This window comes from Columba livia, chromosome 3 (assembly GCF_036013475.1).
Source record: "Columba livia isolate bColLiv1 breed racing homer chromosome 3, bColLiv1.pat.W.v2, whole genome shotgun sequence".
Taxonomy (NCBI): domain Eukaryota; kingdom Metazoa; phylum Chordata; class Aves; order Columbiformes; family Columbidae; genus Columba; species Columba livia.
In genome coordinates, this window is record NC_088604.1 from 67,322,355 (window position 1) to 67,340,153 (window position 17,799).

General features: G+C 44.7%; 1 protein-coding gene and 1 long non-coding RNA gene across 6 annotated transcripts in view; one reads left to right on the forward strand and one right to left on the reverse strand.

The window, feature by feature from the left end:
• The first annotated feature begins 1,609 nt into the window (after window positions 1-1,609).
• Window positions 1,610-15,351, forward strand: LOC135575279 (uncharacterized). Its single transcript, XR_002420410.2, has 2 exons — window positions 1,610-5,081; window positions 13,762-15,351. It is a non-coding gene; the product is annotated as an uncharacterized LOC135575279 (long non-coding RNA).
• The window catches only part of AKAP12 (A-kinase anchoring protein 12), a 31,948-nt gene continuing 28,684 nt past the window's right edge, over window positions 14,536-17,799 (reverse strand). For all 5 annotated transcript variants that reach the window (XM_065057407.1, XM_021294847.2, XM_005507643.3 and 2 more), the window contains one exon: window positions 14,536-17,129. In XM_065057407.1, coding sequence (XP_064913479.1) covers window positions 17,121-17,129 — 9 coding nt within the window. In that variant the 3' untranslated portion in view covers window positions 14,536-17,120. The remainder of the gene's footprint in view (window positions 17,130-17,799) is intronic.

The window sequence follows — 17,799 nt, forward strand, 5'->3', positions numbered from 1 at the left end:
GACTTGTGAGGAGCTAGCTGAGGCCAAAAGACAAGCGGCGAGTTGCCGAAGGCAGCACTAGGTGGTGCAATCACACCAGGGCAACCACGCAGGTCTCCTGGCTCGTTCTGGCTCGCTGTTCAGCAGCCCTTCCCAGGGTCAGGCATTGCGCACCCCAAATAATGTTTCCTAACAGTACTCCTGCATGGAGGGGCTGCACTTGAGATCCAGAGGGGGCAGAAAAGACTCTCACAGTCCTGCCTTGCAGCAGCCTTGTCACAAACAGCAGTCCTTTGCATAGCGTTCTGCAGAACACGTAGAAGTATGAAGTCCTGAAGCTTGCAGCAGCAGGGATAGAAAGGAGTACATTTTCACACATCTTAACTGAGAAGAAAATATGTAATTTTAAATATTATTAAATTTTATTTTATATTATATGTGCACATATATGTAATACCGTTGCATCTGCCATTTAGGACTGATCAAGACCATTTCCCCTCAAAAGGAGCTGAATCCAAATTGGGTTGATTTCGTGGTGGCACAGTTAGTCAGTCCCTCAAAGTGCAGCCCTGGATGAGGACAAGCAATGATTTGAGCTCCGAGAGGCAAAGGGTGCACGTTCACCTTGACTAACCGGTCGTTAACGCGGCGCGTCCCGCCCGCCGGCAGCGCGCCGGAGGCTCCCCTGCTCCGGCAAGGGCACTCACGACTCCGCGGTGTCCGGCTGTGCTCAGTATTTCGGGCGGGCGGGCAGGGCGTGCGGCCCCTGCGGGGATGGATGGGGGCCGTGCCGGGATGGGCGGTTCCCTCAGCTGTAACGGCCGTCTCCGGACAGCGCACGAGAGGGGGCGGGAAGCGCCGCGCATGCGCAGACACCGGTGGCGACCGTTACGCCGGTCCCGCTTCAGGCGGGTGTCCCTCTTCTGTCACTGCTCTTGTGGGCCTCCCCGCAGCTGGGTGTTTAAGGAGCTTCGTGGACTTGCCCTACCAGAAACGTGCCGCTGGTGTGGGCAGCGGAAATTAAGTCCTCCCAGTTGGCTTAGTAACACCACAATTGGACTTAAAACTGGGCTGATCGGGGCAATTTGTCATCTTTCCCCCAGGTCAATGTGCTTTTGAGGCAAGAGGATAGCTGCCCTGGGGAGTAAAGTGTGTCTCAGAGCAGAAGGCTGCGCTGCCACCTGTCTTTCCTGAGCTCCGCTGCTGCAGAAGTGTGGCGGGATGCAAACCCCCCTCTCTCCCCCTCCCTCCCTCATCATGGAAGGAGTAGACACATCTCCCTCTCTCTCTGCTGTTTGAGGCTAACAGCTTATTTTGTTTGGCCCCAGAGCACCCTGGCCAGGGCCGTCAAGAGAAGGGAATGCTGAGGCGCCAGCGAGCCGCTGGGCGCCCGCGGCCAGCGTGGGGGATGTTTGGAGGCTTCAGGGGCACCCCCACAGCCAAGGTGGGGGTGCACAGAAGCTTCTGGAATGCCTACAGTCAGCTCTGATCAGCCAATAAAAAACGGGACTCTCATCGAGACTCCGCCCCTTGTCGTGGATCTCGTGGAGCACAGCGAAGTGCTGCTGCGGAGAGCCCCCTCCCCGGGACGGAGACGCCGCTTGCCCTGCCGCCACGGGCGTGAGTAAAACTTCTGCTCGCAGGGTTGTGAGTGTATCTACTTTCCGTGCACAGTATGAGCACGTGTAAAATTAATCCTCGCATAATCGCGGGTGTATTTTCCTCCCGTGCTTCCACATAAGCACGTGTAACTTTCCGTGCACATTTGCACGCGTACTTTCCGTGCTTAATACAAGCACGTGTAAAATTAACCCTGCAGGATTGCGAGTGTATCTACTTTCCGTGCACGTTTGCACGCGTACTTTGCGTGCTCAATACGAGCACGTGTATAAATTAACCGTGGCAGAATCGCGGAGTGTATTTTCCTCCCGTGCTTCCACATAAGCATGTGTAATATTCTGTGCACATTGACACGTGTATTAACCCTCGGAGAATCGCGAGTGTACACTTTTCCGTACTCAATACGAGTACGTGTATCCCTTTAAAATAATCCCACACTGTGCTCAGGCAAGTCTGTACTCTTCCCGGACTTAGGGGCGGCTCAGGCATTGTTTAGGGTGAAGCCAGGTGCATGCACTCTGTGGGCCTCCTGTTGTGGTGTTGCTGCCTCTTAATAATTTTCCTCAACTGATATCCGAACCTGTATTCAAGTCACTTTTGGAGTGCTAAACCCCTGTTTCTCACCTGTTTAATAAAAGTTGTTTTGGACTCTGTTGTCCCTTAGACTAACCTCGGGGTGCCTCCGTGACAAAAAGAGAAGCAAAAGTCACCCGAAAGAACTGGCTGAAACCGATCCAGCTTTCATCTGCGTGCAGGGCTGTGCTGTGCAGAGTGGAGAGCTGACATGTGGTTAAAGAGTAGCTCGATCTGAACAGGGAGTGAATGAAAGACAACTAAGTAGTTAGCTGAGGAAGCAGCCACTTAAACTGTCCGTGCCTCAAAGGACACGACCTTTCCTGTTTTTTTTGGGGGGGAGTGGGTTTACTTTTTGTTTGTTTTCTTTTTTACATTCTATTGACTGTTTCTTCTTGAGAGAGCAGGACAATACAAGGCACAGAAGTAGCACCGAGGTGTTTTACATTCATAGAGGATTTTGACATGGCAGAGGTTTCTGTGATAACTTTGCAAGGCAGATATGTCACTTTGGCAGCTTCCAATGACAACAGTTTTCACTATGCAGTTGGACCTTGCCCCCATCTCACAGCAAGAGCATAAGCAGGGGCTTCTGCAGTATTGTCATCCACTCAACGGACATGATTGTCCTGCTCTGCTCTGTACGGGTACGGCCTCACCTGGAGCACTGTGTGCAGTTCTGGGCGCCACAGGATAAAAAACGATATTAAGCTACTGGAGAGTGTCCAGAAGAGGACTATGAAGTTGATTAAGGGTTTGGAGGGGAAGCTGTATGAGGAGCAGGTAAAGACACTTCGTTTGTTTGGCCTGGAGAAGAGGAGACTAAGAGGAGACCTCATCATGGTCTACAGCTTCCTCACAAGTGGAAGAGGAAGGGCAGGCACTGAACTCTTCTCTTTAGTGAACAATGACAGAACCCGAAGGAATGGCAGGAAGATGTGCCAGGGAAGGTTTAGGTTGGACATTAGGAAAAGGTTATTCCCCCAGAAGGTGGTGGAGCACTGGAACAGGCTCCCCAGGGAGGTGTCACGGCCCCAAGACTGACAGTGTTCAAGAAGAGACTGGACAACATTCTCAGACACATGGTGTGAACTGTGGCCTTGTCATATGCAGGGACAAGAGTTGGACTCGATGATCCTTGTGGGTCCCTTCCAACTCAGTACATTCTATGATTCTGCCTTTGAATACCTGTCACAGACAGAATTGAGAACACATGGCATCCGCTCTGCCAGCCAAAGAGTAGCAGTGCCCTGATGATAGTGCTCCTCTTAGGGCTGGTGCTTTCCCCTTGCCTCTGCCAGTCAGGCCACAGAAGGTGCTACCAAATGCAGGGTACTTGCCCCAGAGAATGGAAACCCCATCTTCAGTCCTCATTAACTCGGGGATCAGAAGTCTCTTAGCATGGGATTTGTATCTATATCTTAAAAAGGAAAGCATACTGAGAATTTGGAGGTGATGCTTGCATCAGTGCTTTTTTCGTCTTCAGAAACTGTAAGAGATGGATCTTCTTGCTCCTAAAGGATTTGCTTTCTGCTCCAAAAAGAAGTTGTCCCACAGAAATTAGTTCTCAAGACCTGTATTTGTGTATCAGCACAAGTCCTTGGTAGACCCATGAGAAAGTCACCTAGTGTTGCAGTGTCAGGTAAAAAATTCTCCTTCTGCAAAAGAGGGTGATGTCTGCCTCTGGCCACACACTGCTGATGATCTCCCAACTGCTTACAGGAGCTGAGGTTTTGCATGATGAGAGGAAAAAAGTGCAGCTGCTGCTGCCAAGAGGATTTATTTGCTCTGGCATGGAGCTGTTGGTAGCAGTACTCATGTGCAGTGCCACACCTCAGTGGTGACTCTTACTTAGAGAAATGAGCACATTTATTTCCTGTTGCTGTCCAGGAACATTATTAAACATGGCTCTGAGCACCAAGAAATAGGGGTACAACACACTGGCACTTAGCACTGTTGTCTCTGCCATTGAGCATGAGGCAGAGAGGTCATTTGCAAAAGAGTAACACTCCAGGCTTTAAGGTATCTCCTGGATAGCATGGAATTGCTCTGACTGAAGCAGGAAGTTTTGCAGAAGTGCCAGTTTGCAAGGACTGTAGAAGAGAGCAGTTCCTCAGTTTGTCTCTAAAACCTACCGGGTGAGTGGCAAAATCCTCCTTTAATGTCTGATAGGACCAAGAGGGTGCATTTCTTGGTATCATCCTGCAGTCAGAAACCTATTAAGATTACACAGGCGAGTTGCTCCAGCTACTCGGAAACCCAGGAGAGGCTCTGGCGAATAACTTCAGCAAGTCAAAGCCCTGCTGAAGAGACAGTTAGGTCCAGGAAGGACACTTCTTCCCCAGCTGACAGGAGTGTTTGTGGCAAAGGCTTACACTGTAGCCAACCCCCCTGGACCTGTTAAGAAGGCCAGATTGCCAAGTGCTCTCTTAGACTGCAGTTTTTATACAGAAAAATCAGAACCCAGACCATGTCATCTAAATGTGACTGAGGGCCCACAGTATGCCCTTCCAAAGAGTTTTTCACCTTGTGCCAGGACTGGGGGTTTTGGACAAGGCTCGACATGCAGCCAGGGTGTAGGTTTAGGATTAGGGTTAGGACTGAGAGAGAAACAGAGTGGCAATCTCTCTAGAGTGGGTATACTGAAGAGCTGCTGAAGGAAGGGGGAGGCTGCAAAAAGTCTATGAAACATCTGGCAGAAGATGCTGCCTGTTCTGATAGAATGACACCAAACGAGTAGTTTAAGCATTGCAGCACTAAACAGAATGTGTTTTTCTCCCCTTCTTTCTCTCTCTTCCCTGATTTCAGCTTCAGTTTTCCATTTCACCTGAGAGCATGTGAAGGAGACGCCCCTGTTTCCTCATAGGAAAGGGGAGAAGAAAGGGGAATCCTTCCTGCCCCCCACTGAGGTGAGTGGGTTGAGATATTTGCCAGGATCTTGGGGCTGCTATTCAGGCTTTTGCGTGGAGCGTACATGTAACTATACTGAGCATTAAAGGCATTGCTTTTTAATGATCATGACAAAAAGGTGAAGTCTTCAAAGGAGCAACTGTTAGTATCCTTGTATTAATCCTCATGGATAAAGCTCCTAGCTCTGCCACAGCTGACAGAAAGAAGACGATTAAAAAAAGCTGTATTAATGACAACTTACTCTGTCAGCTTGCTCTCTCAAGAACATCTTACTTTCCCAAGCAGTTCTCAGAGATGGAGATAATGAAAGTTTCAGTTAAGCAATTGTAGTAAGTAGCATAGAGAGAGACTATACCTATCATCTCTTCTGATTCAGATTTCACTGAAGTGCAAAAAGCTTTGGGAGTGAGACACTCCATGCTTACCATGAAGAGAAACACTCACGTGCTTTTGGATTTTCGAAAAGCTTTACTAGAGAGGAAATGTTATCACCATCGTGATGATATCACTGCCCAGTTTCATACTCTTCCTGCAAAGACATAATCTCTGGTTTCCTATTCAAAATTAGGTTTTCTTTTTGCAATTGTTTAATAATAGTCTTGTTATATATGGCTGCATTCTTACACAAAATTCTGCTGTGATTTGGAGCCCAAAGTGATGGGATGTTGTGCGCATCCAGGTGACCCCTGTTGCTTTGGTCCTCACCAATATTTGTTCTCTCCCACCTGGATGTGTAGTGAGAGCCACTGCACAGGGTGGATGAGTCTCAGTACCTGACTCACATTTATGGTTTTCTTTAACAGCTCTGGGGGTCTCATTATGTTGTGGGATCCATTACCAGATTGCATTTTTCTTTAGTAAGTTCTTGAGTGGTCAGCCTATTACACTAAAACCTGGAATATGTGCCCTCTGAGATCCTAAAGCCCCTAGCATGGCACATAACTCCTTTCTTACTCTGGGGCAGGGGTAACCATTGGATTTCTTGTAGCACTTCATCATATTGTCCCAAAATCAGGGTTCTTTAGCTGGTATGCAATCCACCAATCATACACACAGAGCCAAGATACTGTTTTATTCTGAAATTGAGCAATGTGGGGTGCTAGGTGGTAAAACTGCAAAACTAGCACACCTTCTTCACAATGCTTAGACCAGTTATACTTCTGATTTTCGTTAGTACCTCCCCACGTTTCTACCCCTTTTCCAGGACTGGCTAGTAATTTAAATATAGTTACACAATCATTTTCTTGTACTATGCATGCTCATGGGTTAGGTCTTCACCTGGCAGGGGCATGATTTTTTGTGTTATAATGAAATAATTCTTCTAAGGACGCTCTAAACTGAGAGTCTCAAAACATGATTAAATTAATTGTGCATGTTCCAGGATATTAATTCCAAAAGGACAGCAGTTCCTGATTAGGAATTTCTTTACTAAATCACTGTTACTTTGTTTATAGACTAGACTGACGTGGTACTAACCCACCTGCTTATATATCCCCCGGTTAGTAATTGCTGACAAGATACATTCCTTTAATTTGTAAGGACTATAATCAGGGGCTGCTTTTCTCACAGCTATCCATCTGACTCCCCAAAAGATGAATTTGTGACTGGGCCCTTGTTTCTGTTCCTCTGGTGTATCTATTCCATTTGGCTGTAGATATGTTGTTGTAGCAAGTGCCTGTAGCCAGTTTACAGGTTCCCTGCAGTAGCTGCCTCTTAAGACATGTATCACAGATGCGCTGCCCCACAGTGACCTCTTGTGGAAATGTTAACATTTCCAGCTCTTCAGCCAGCATAGCATGAGCTACACGTATAGTGAGACTATGGTTTAATCCTTGAGATAGGTGACTAAATGTATACTGGATTCCCTGCCAGATGAAAGCAAACCTCATCCTACCTGTGTCCGGTGCTGGGATCATAAAAAACATATTTCACATCGATAGTTGCCATCCATCATTAAGGAGACGGACTATATCAGCTATACTGTGAACAGCCACCAGCTATACTGGAAACAGCCACGGTGAGAGGTTTGGCAGTGACGGTTAGACCTCTGTAATCAGCTGTTAGTCACCACTTGCCATTAGGCTTCTTTTGAGGTCATACAGGAGACTTGTAGAGAGAGATGACTTGCCCAGGATTCCATGCTTTTTTGCTTTTGGGGTGTTATGAAACAGAAGGAATGGTTCTACGTGCATTTGAGGTGCAATCCATCTTGACTTGTGAGAAACACAGTTGAGAAACCCTTTTGGCCGAAAGACAAGTGGTGAGTTGCAGAAAGGAGCACTAGATGGTGCAGTCACACCAGAGCAAACACCCAGGCATCCTGACTCACTGTCCCACAGCCCCTCCCAAGGGCAGGCACTGTGCACCTCAAAGAGTATTTCATAGAATAGTTTGGGTTGGAAGGGCCCTTCAAAGGTCATCTAGTCCAACCCACCTGCAATGAGCAGGAACATCTTCAACTGGAGCGTGTTGCTCAGAGCTCATTTCCTAACAGCACTCCTGCACCAAGGGGCTGCACTGGAGAGCCAAAGGTGACAGAAAGGACTCTCAGAGCCCTGCCTTGCAGCAGGGAGAGCAGAGAACAGGGTCCTTTACACAGGGGCTGCAGAGCTCTCCGAACCATAAAGTCCTGAGGCCTGCAGCGGCAGGTGCACATGGGAGGATATTTTCCCATCTTCACTGATGAGAAAAGTTTACTTATACTGTTACAACTAACATGCAGGGCTGCCTGGGCCCAGGCTGGTGCCTTGGTGCCACTCAACCATTCAGAAGGCAGGACACTTTCCCTGCCACTGGCCTGCCCTTGTCCTTAGCATCTTGGTGAGGACACTGCTATGAGAAGATCTGTGGGAGGGCCATGGATGAGTATCTGTCTTTCCCACTGTAAGCACTTTAAGGTTGTGATAGATACAGATGTAGATATATAGGAATACATATGGGAATAGATGTTCTGAAGGGTGAGACACAGAGCCAGACAGTTTCTTAAATTCCAGGATGCATTATTGTGCTTGACATTTTTGCCTTTGTGGAGAAAGGGGAGCCTTTCTCTGGGTCTGAGCATCCCATTTCTGCAGGAAGAGTTGGAGGCAGAAGGAGGTGTTGGAGAGCAGCAAAGAACTGCATCCTCAGTGAGCAGCTCCTGGGATGCTCAGGTGTGATAGGTCCCCTGGAAGGAGAAACAAGCCTTGAGGGAGCGTTTTATGTCCCCCATGCTGTGTCGTCATCTCTCCTGGGAGAGAGCCATGAGCTGAGGAGCAGGTGTCAGAGAAACTTCATCAGGGCGGAAATGCCGACACATCCCTGCACGCTGTGTTTCAGCTTCCCCAGGGAAGTACAAGGCCGAGGGGAAGTGACTGTTTGGTTTTCAGCACTGGCCGTCCCAGCAATGGGAATGCAGCTGCTGCATGTCCCTGTACCCAGGTCCAGGGAGAAGACAGAGCCTGAGCATGTCCTGGCAGTGTGCACACACAGAGTATACAAAGTCCAGGTGTTCCTTCAGCCCAGACCACTGCCCTCCAATGGGGATGAGAAATGTTAATTCTGTAAGCATCAGCATTACTGCTCCCTCTATTTAATTTTGTCTGCTTAAAAACCAGAGTATCTTCTCCGTTTAGGGACACTCTATTCCCGTGATTTGGTTACATTTTGAGTTCACAACAGAATAAAAAAAGTATAGATTCTTAGCTAGAATTCAAACGAGTCTAACAATAGCATTGCTCATTTGACAGTCTACTTTAAGCTCTTCTGAGCTGAAGAATAACTAATATTTCAGTCTAGCTGATTTAAAATTCAAACATAACCTTCTAAACTTTGGTCTGTGTCTTATGTCTAGAGTAGGAGCCAGTTAGCTGGTTTGGTGTCTCCCTATTACTTAAGAAAGTAGGTAACGAGGGAAAAAACTGAGCTACGCTGAACTTTACATTTCACAGATCATAATTAGTTGTCCAGACACAATCATATTTCTTGTTTTTAGCAAATTTTAAAAACTCTTACCCCCCTCTTCTCCTGCAGAAAAGCACTAGCCTGACAGCATCTTTAGTTCATTGCTAAGTATTACTTTAAGGATATGAACCTATATTTAAAGTGAAGATATTCTTACTTCAAATGTTCATACATATGTATGAACATATTATTTTATAAGGACTTAATCACAAAAATGCCCCTGTGTCCATAAAGCCGTCATGTGCTGCTGTTAAGTATTTACTGAGGGACTTTGTTCATTATAAAGCTAGTTTTCTCTCCACTATATACAGAGGGAACTTCCTTCATTTGGGGTTTCTGCTGTTTGTTTTTGTTGTGTTGGTTGGTTGTTTTGGTTTGTGTGGGGTTTTGGGGAGGTAGGTGTGGGGTTTTTAATGATGGGGGTTTGTACATAGCAATGAGTGATTCAGAATGTCTGCCTGGAGGAGCAGCCCATGGTCACAGCAGGCTTGAGTTCTGAAAAAGCATATTGGATTAAAATGCAGTTGTCTTGAGAACAGAGAGTCTAAAAGTTCAGTACATAAAACGTAAGCTCCATAGCCACTACAGTTTATTTCCTGGCTACAGGATAAAAGGCAGAGAATAAAGAAACAAGATTCCACCTTTCCCCTTCCATTTCCCACTCATCTGTGCAGAGTGGGATTTGTAGTCCCCATGTAGTTCTTACTCTTTTCATGCCATCCTGCCTCCCCTGCTGATCTGGAGGAGCTGTTTTACTTTCTTGTGTTGCCACAAACAGGGCTCAAATTAATGCTCAATAAAAGCACTTATTTTTTTCAACTCATTTCAGTCTTCTTCTGTTTTTGCAACAGACTGTGGAGCCTCTCTGTGGAGGTTGTCTTCTAATACCAAGTTTGTCATAATAAACAGTTTAGTTTTCAGTAACAGCAATCTTAGATCACTTGATGCATGTTTGTCCCTGCGCTTGTAGTCCTCCAGCTGCGCTCTTCTGCTTCCCTGCATGTTGTCAGTACCACTCACTGCTACTTTCTTCCTTGTTGTACCTTGCCACTCAGTGGGGACAATTAATCAATACCTTACTTAGTTTACAACTCAAAATTCAAGAGGTGTTACATTATTTTTCAGTGATGTTTGAAGGCTCCTTGTTGCTATGGTATGATACAGAAGTATAACGGGTTGGTTTGCACACCATCACTGTGCTCCTCTACATTAGTCACAACCAAAATTAGGAGGTTTTGAAGTTTTAAGGAAAAGCATCTCTACTGCTTAGATTGTAAAGTTTGATGCTCCCCAGTGACCCAAGCTCTTAATAGTAAAGAGAAAAGAAAGTATGATGTGTCTTTTATTGGAAAAATAAATAACTAATAGATAATAGGGATGCCCAGAGACTTAAGACACATCAAGAAATTATTACAGAGAGAAGTATTGTATCTGTTCTTTCCCTGAGCAACTACTGGTTATGAGTGAAAGAAAACAAAATAGTAATTCCAACATATAGTCAATATGCTGCCACAGTAAATATAAGCCTACTTCTACCAATCAATACCAATATTGACTTAAAGGGTTTGTCTGTTTTTGTGTGGTTTTTGTTGTTTTCATTTGGTTGGTTGGTTTTCTTAAAGTTAAATATACCTTTGCATGAAAAACTCTAAGCAATATGCCCACCAATGTGTCTTTGCCACACCATTCATACTGATGCAGGCTCCTCCCCTGCATCTGTAAGGCATTAACTGGCTCTACTGTGGGGAGGAACGAGGATGTATGAGCCTCAATCCGATTGCAAGATCAAGAAGGATTATGCAAAAATCCAATAAAAGCATTTCCCCAGCAGGCAGACTTATGCCAAAGATAATAATGCTATTTTCAAGACTATTCAGCAAATATTCCAGTTTAGAAAAGTTGATGTCATCTCCAGAATAATAGGCAGGTCGTATCTGTCTTTGTAATTCTTAATTGCCATAATGAAATGATAGTGAAAACACCATGTGGGAGATCATAAATAATTTGGGCTATGAAAAGTTTCCTCTGAAAAAGCACCCAGATGTCAGCCAGGGACTGTGGGCAGGCTGCCCTTCCAGTCAGCATCTGAAACAGTTTGGCCAACATTTCTGCCTTGCCCGATGTTCCCATGCTCAGCCTTCCCTCAGAGCTGTAAGTAGCCCTCCAGCATCTTCGCTTTAGTGAGCCAGCTTTGAAAACTTTTTTCTTTTTTGGCCACCTCTCTCTTCAACTAAAACAGCAAGTGGAATTCAGATCCCCAGGTTAGCCTCCCCTCATGTTTGCCCTCCTCCCTTGCTGCCTTGCCAGAGGGTCTCAGCACACACACACGAGGCAATGCCAGCACAGGTGGCTGGGGCCGAACACAGAAGTGTGTGAAACCCACATTCGCTCCTGGTGCAGAATGAAGTGGAGGCAGCCCAGGACCCTGGGTGGCCTTGTGTCTGGGCCTAAAACTCCTACTCAGGGACCTACTCTCAAATATTGGCTGAGCACCATCTCTCTCTCTGTCTTGCTCTGTGAGCCTCATGGCTAACCCTGGGAAAGTAAAAGGGAGCAGTGTTCAGGAGGTTGTGTGTCAGGTTTTCTGCCTCATACAGCCGTTTCTATGGGAAGTAACAGGCACGGCTGCCATGCCAGCCCTGGGACTGTTAGATGCAAATCTCCTAGAAATGAGTTTAAAGGTTCTCAAGGAACCTGCTTACCAAGCAGAAAGACAGATAGCTCAAGCAAGGGAGAGGAGGCTGCAGCACTGCAAGGCTGAGGGTCCGCAGAAGACCATGAGATAGGGACAGTAGTGCTGGGGAGAAGGCAGGGATTGCTGTTGGGCAGCTTCCCAAAGGCTTCGTGGGATGTCTGCCTTTTAGGTCAGCAGTTGGCTTGTGAACTCCTTGCAAATTTCTACAATTCCCTTCTTGTCGGGCTGCTTAGAGGAAAAGGTGTCTTGCAGGTTATTCTTTAGTCTGGTGCCTTTTTTAGGAGGGACAGGGACAGATTGGTAGGCTAGATTATGAGGAGAGGGTCAAGCTGCTGCAGGACTTCACACAGAGACCATCCCCAGGAAGCAACTCCCATGGCATATTAGACTTCTGCTTCCCTCATTTCATCATATTGTCTGTCCCAGCAGCGAGGACTGAGACGTGGGGTTTTCAAGCTCTGGAAATGGATGTCTTTTTCAAGGAGGAACAGGAAACACTTAAGATATTCAAATTTTAAAGAGTTTATATTATTTTTTCAAGAGGATGTTGGAGCAGAACAGCTATGGGCCTTTACTACACCCTTATCTTTCATTCTCATTTTTGTGAAGACTAAATGTAGTGTCCAACTAGAAATGACATCAGCCTGAAATCAGATATTAATGTTGTGATGGCCAAGCTTCCATCTTGTTAGTAGCATCCTAAAATGTTAACAAAGCTAAAAGTCTTTCACCACATCTCATCCATCTCCCTGAAATCAGGACTCCAAACCCTGTGCTGTCAATTCCACTGGCCGCCTGCTCCACATTGTTCCTCATTCCAAACCACATCCTTCCTTGCAGGGCCATCAGCCTCCTCAGGCGTGCTCCACTCCCATGCAGCAGTGTGAATGACAAACATCCAGTGTTTGGCATCCAGACATGACCATCTCAGGAATCCTCCGTGCTTTTGGCAAGCTGCCTGCCCATCTCTAGGCACTTGCTGCATCCACGCTGTGCAGGTTCCTTAACGAGCACAGCTGCCTCCCATATGCTCTGGATCTGAATTGGAAAGCCAGATCTGCTTCCATAGCTTGAGCTAATAGCCAGGATACTTGAGCTATTGCCAATAAAATAGCATTACGAAAGAGAAAACAGCAAACCTCTCATGCAGGAGACTTGGTCTCTAATCCCTACTTTGATGCCTTCTTAGGGACTTCATGTTAACCAGTAACAGGATAGTATAAATGAATAAACCTTGTAAAAAGACTGGTAGAGGTTGTGCACCTTGAACACAAAGTATGGTGGGAGATGCTGGTTTGATCTATACCTACCAATGTCAGAGCTGGGCAGTGAGATCGGTCACCTGCTCTTGTGGTTTAACCCAAGCTAGCAGTACAACCATGACAGCCACTCACTCCCCCCTCCTCCCACCGTCCAAATAGGGGAGAGAATCAAAAGGGAAGGGAGAAACCTGGATTGAGATAAACACAGCTGAATAAAATAACAAAATATTAATAAACTACTAGTAAATATATATATATAAAATAGAATATAAAAGATACTTAATGCAATTCTTCATTAACTCTGTCCACATTGAGCAGCAAGTCCCAGGAAAAAAAGCACCTGGTCCCAACAACCAATCCCAGAAAGAGAAAAGAGGAAAAAGGCAGAAAGGCTCAGAGGCCTCTGCAAAATGGCAGGATGGCAGAAGGCCAAACTAAAGAAAGACCCAAGCAGAACTCTCCTGAACAGGTCCCAGCTCCAACAAAGGAGAAAGAGTGGAAGATCCTGACTCTCCTTTAATGTGAAGCATGACACTAATGCCATGGAATACTCTTTTTGATCAGTCTGGATGTCAGTCAGGGTTTGCCCCATCCCATTCCTCTATGCCTCACACCTGTTGGCAGAGCACTCAGAATGTCCTTGACTCTCAGACCAGAGCAATTAAAAACATTAACTCTGTGCTAGGGTGTTATCTCTTGTTCTCAAACTTAGTCCAAATGATGACTGTACTAGCTGTGAAAAAGAAATGTTTCTAACTGCACTAATTAACTCATTTTCAGTCAAACCAGCACACCTGCAGTATGAGCCCCCTGATGCAATACAGAAGCAAGAGGAGGGACAGGCATCCCGCAGCATTTTGACATCTCTCTGTTTGCTGTGACCAGTGCAGTTAAGTATTTGCAGGTACTGGATTTAGATAGGAAGGTAAATGTGTAGCTTTACAAAATGAGTTTAGGTGTGAAATCCATGCAAGTATTGAGATACAAATGCTGCTGAACATCTTTAGCCATGTAACATAGATGGCTGGAGAAGCTTCATGTCTTAAATCCAAGGTCTGTGAATGTAAATCACAAGGACCTCTGAATATTTGGTGTCATGGGGAGTATAGTCCAGCTAAGCAGAAGTGTAGGAACCTAGAAGATAATCCATTATGGGCCTAAGGACCTTAATCTACTACTCTATGCCATATTTTTTTTGGTAGACACTCATATTGTTGTTTTGTTGGGTTTTTTTTAATACTTCATTTATACCAGCAAATTATTTACTAATTTTTCATTGTGGCTCACTGAATACTGTTACCCATATTGAGGCTTTTTTCTTCACGGTCTTCTACAGTACCTTTTTCTTATTACTACTTCTTAAGTATGCTTATTTCAAAGAACCTTACAACCAAATCACAGTTTAATTCTGTAATTAGCTCCTTCAATTCACATCAAAGACTGAATGTCAGTCAACAACAAATGAACTGTCAGCAGCAAATCTAACTCTGAAGATGAAGCAGCTATCAGAAAATAATTTACACTAAGCAAGCTGAAAAAAACCCACATACACACTTTAGAACAAATGTGTAGCTTTATTTTATTTAATCAATTAAAATCTACCTTAAAAACACAAATTTAGTAACCCAGTACATTGGATTAGAGAAAGCTTCAAGCTTTTAAGCACAAGCCAGAAGTCACAGTCTCAAATGAGAGTTTCAGAGGCCAAAGCAATACGCTGGAACAAAGTAGTATCTTTCTGTGGAGGCATGCCCCTTGCACCATTAGCGTGGGTTTGGGTGCAGAATTTCTTTAGCTGGCAGCTACAAGAAGCAGCTTTTGTATTTGTTTTATAGTTAAATTTGTTGCATTGCTTACCTAGGCCCTGGATTAACGGAGAAAACAGGCAAGTTTAAGCACTCGCCTGTCCAATTACTACCAACAGACAATTTACACTGTGGTAAAGCTAGCTTTATTTAAATGAGGTTCAGACAAGAATTAACTTTACATATTATTAACAGCTTTGGAGCTACAAACATAAGAATCAGGATTACACAGGTCATGCTATTGTTATTTCATTTTACCTGCTGCAGTTATTGCAATATGGCTTAATGTACATAGGTATACAATTTGTACAAATTCAGCCAAGTTTGCACTTATGAGGTGTTATTAAGAGCACTATTAACTTGCAAGCCAACTTAAACCTGTGGAAACCAACCGAGGTTGTTGGAATTGCCCAAAGCTAAGGGGGGAAGCTGCTGCTAACAATGGACAGACATAGACTGGATTGTTTGAAACCACATTGTTGGGCTTTAAATATTTATATAATTTGCTCTGAGGTAAGGAAAAATCTTTTGATGCTTCCACGCAGGGCAGCACCAGATGGTGCAGTCACACCAGTGCAATCAGTCGCATTGCTTGCTGTATGTGCAGCCTCAAGGAGAGGCAAGCCCTACCATAACAAGAGCATTTGTACACTAGGAGTTGTTTTTAAAATAAATTACTATACAGGTAGGATAGCGAGCTATTTTTCAACTTGATGGGCATCAGTTTCATAAAGTGTGATCTGTAACCTTCACTTTACAAATCAGAGCTGAAAGTATGGACTTGTACCCCATATTTGATTTTAATGTAAACAACAAAAGAGAGGACCAACTCCTGTTGGGGACAGACACACCAGGGCTTGCAGTCTTGAGGCTTCTTCCCATTGTTAAATCACCCTGCTCATTCTGGTCTACAGCTGTTGTCAGTCCAATCCATCTTACATGAAGATTTTTAAGATTTCAGCACCCCAAAATTCTCATCAGAGTTTTGCAATCCAAAACAGAGTTCATTACCAAGCCCTTTCCCTCCTTCCTGCTCCTCCACCTGCTGTGATAGGAAAGAGGTTCAGGCAGGGGTTGGGAAAGAAGGAAGGCTTTCTGCAGGAAGGATGTTTGATGGTGTAGGTTTAGGTAAAGGCCTGGGGTTGGATGAGGCAGTGACCAGAAATGAGCAGACTCTGAAATGAGAGGGGTGTGATTTGAGGGTTGTTACATGAGCAAGACAGCAGGGAAATGGTAAGTCTGGAGGATTCTCAGTAACGAGGGAAGATTGCAAGTAGGAGTGGTTGGTGGATCTGACACAGGTCAGGCCTCTTTTGTTTTTAGAAGTATTGTCGTTCTACATTAAAATCAGAACTGGGTTTAGGACATACATATAAGTATTCAAAGCAAGGCAGCCAAGTTTTTGAGAGATTTTACAAGGGGAAAAACCTGGAACAATAAATAGGAAAGTACGTGTTACCAATTTCCGCTCCAATGGTATCAATTTCCTCTCCAAGCTACTCTACAAAATTCATTTAAGGGTATTCCTAAATAGTACAGAAGTATCATAGCTCTACCTTAAAATCAGAACTGGATTTAAGACATACATATAAATATTCAACACATTACAGTCTAGTCCTGAGACCTGAAGTCTGGAACAACAGAAGAAGGGTATTCTCAGTCTCCTTTCAAGCTACACCGTAGAAGTCGTTTCTGACTAAATCAGGCCTGCACAGATACAACTGAAGGATGGATAGAGATACCTGAATGGGACCGAAAGGCAGCAATCTTGAGTATCTTGCTCAAGAATTTGTGTGTGATCCAGTTCCTGCTGTTTGATGAAGACATGTCTGCTACTCAGCCAGAAGTCTCATGCGTTCTCATCAGCCAGCCTTCCTCCTCCCCCTCACACGAGTCAAGCAGCATCTACAGCCACTTGTAGGTCAAATCAAGGCAGCTAGGGAAGATGTGGGGGGTAAGGGAGACTGCAGAAAGGGAGGGAGATTGAGGGATGAGTGAAGGGATTCAAGGAGGTGGGACAGACAAGACACATGTTAAGTGGGGTAATAACAGTGGCACAAATTTAATGGTCTATCCATTCACTCAGTTGTCTATCTCCAGTCTAAATCGTATATTTTGGGCAAAAGTGAATGCCCTTCAAATGGAACACACATGTAGATATAGCCAACATTAAAGGCATTGTTTTTTTTCATAGAAATGACAAAAAGGGTGAAGTCTTCAAAATGCAAATGTTAACATCCAAGAATGAAGGGGAGTGAATAAAGCTCCTGGTTTTGCTGCAGGATTGTCAGTTGTTCTCTAGGACTGGCATCTCTCCAAATGCCACATGGATGCTTAGCACATCTGAAAGAAAGACGACAGTGAAAAAAAGCTAGATTAATGACAGCTTTCTCAAAAATACCTTATTTTCCCAAGCAGCTCTCAAAGATAGAGATAAAGGTCTCACAACTTAGTTAAGCAAGCACAGTAAACATCCTAAGGAGAAGTTGTACCTATCATTTCTGATTCAGACTTCACTGAAGTGCAAAGAGCTTTAGTACATGTGGAGCTCCAGGTTTATCATGGAAGGCAACACTCACGTCCCTTAGGATTTTACAAAGAGCTTTGTTAAAGAGGAAGCATGTTTGCAGATTAAATCCCGTATGTTAAACACGTGTCGTATGAGTGTGTATCTAGCAAAGCTGGAAACCACATTTCTGCCTCCCAGAAATATCACCCTAAACTACAGGCCAAGTCAAAGTCCATTAAAGTGAGGGTAGCTGTACAGAACAGAAAAGAAACAAAGGGTTAGGTAGCCAGAGATAGAGGCAGTAAAGTGAGGAGAGAAAAATAAATTAAAAAAAATATATATATACACATATATATGTATATCTGTGGCCTGTTGATTAAACTGGGGAGCAGTTGCCTTTCACCAGGATAAAAAAAAAAAAACAACAGAACAACCAGAAACCACACATACCAGTTTTACAGACTCCAAAAATTATTTTGAAAAAAAAAAAAAAATTGCTGACTG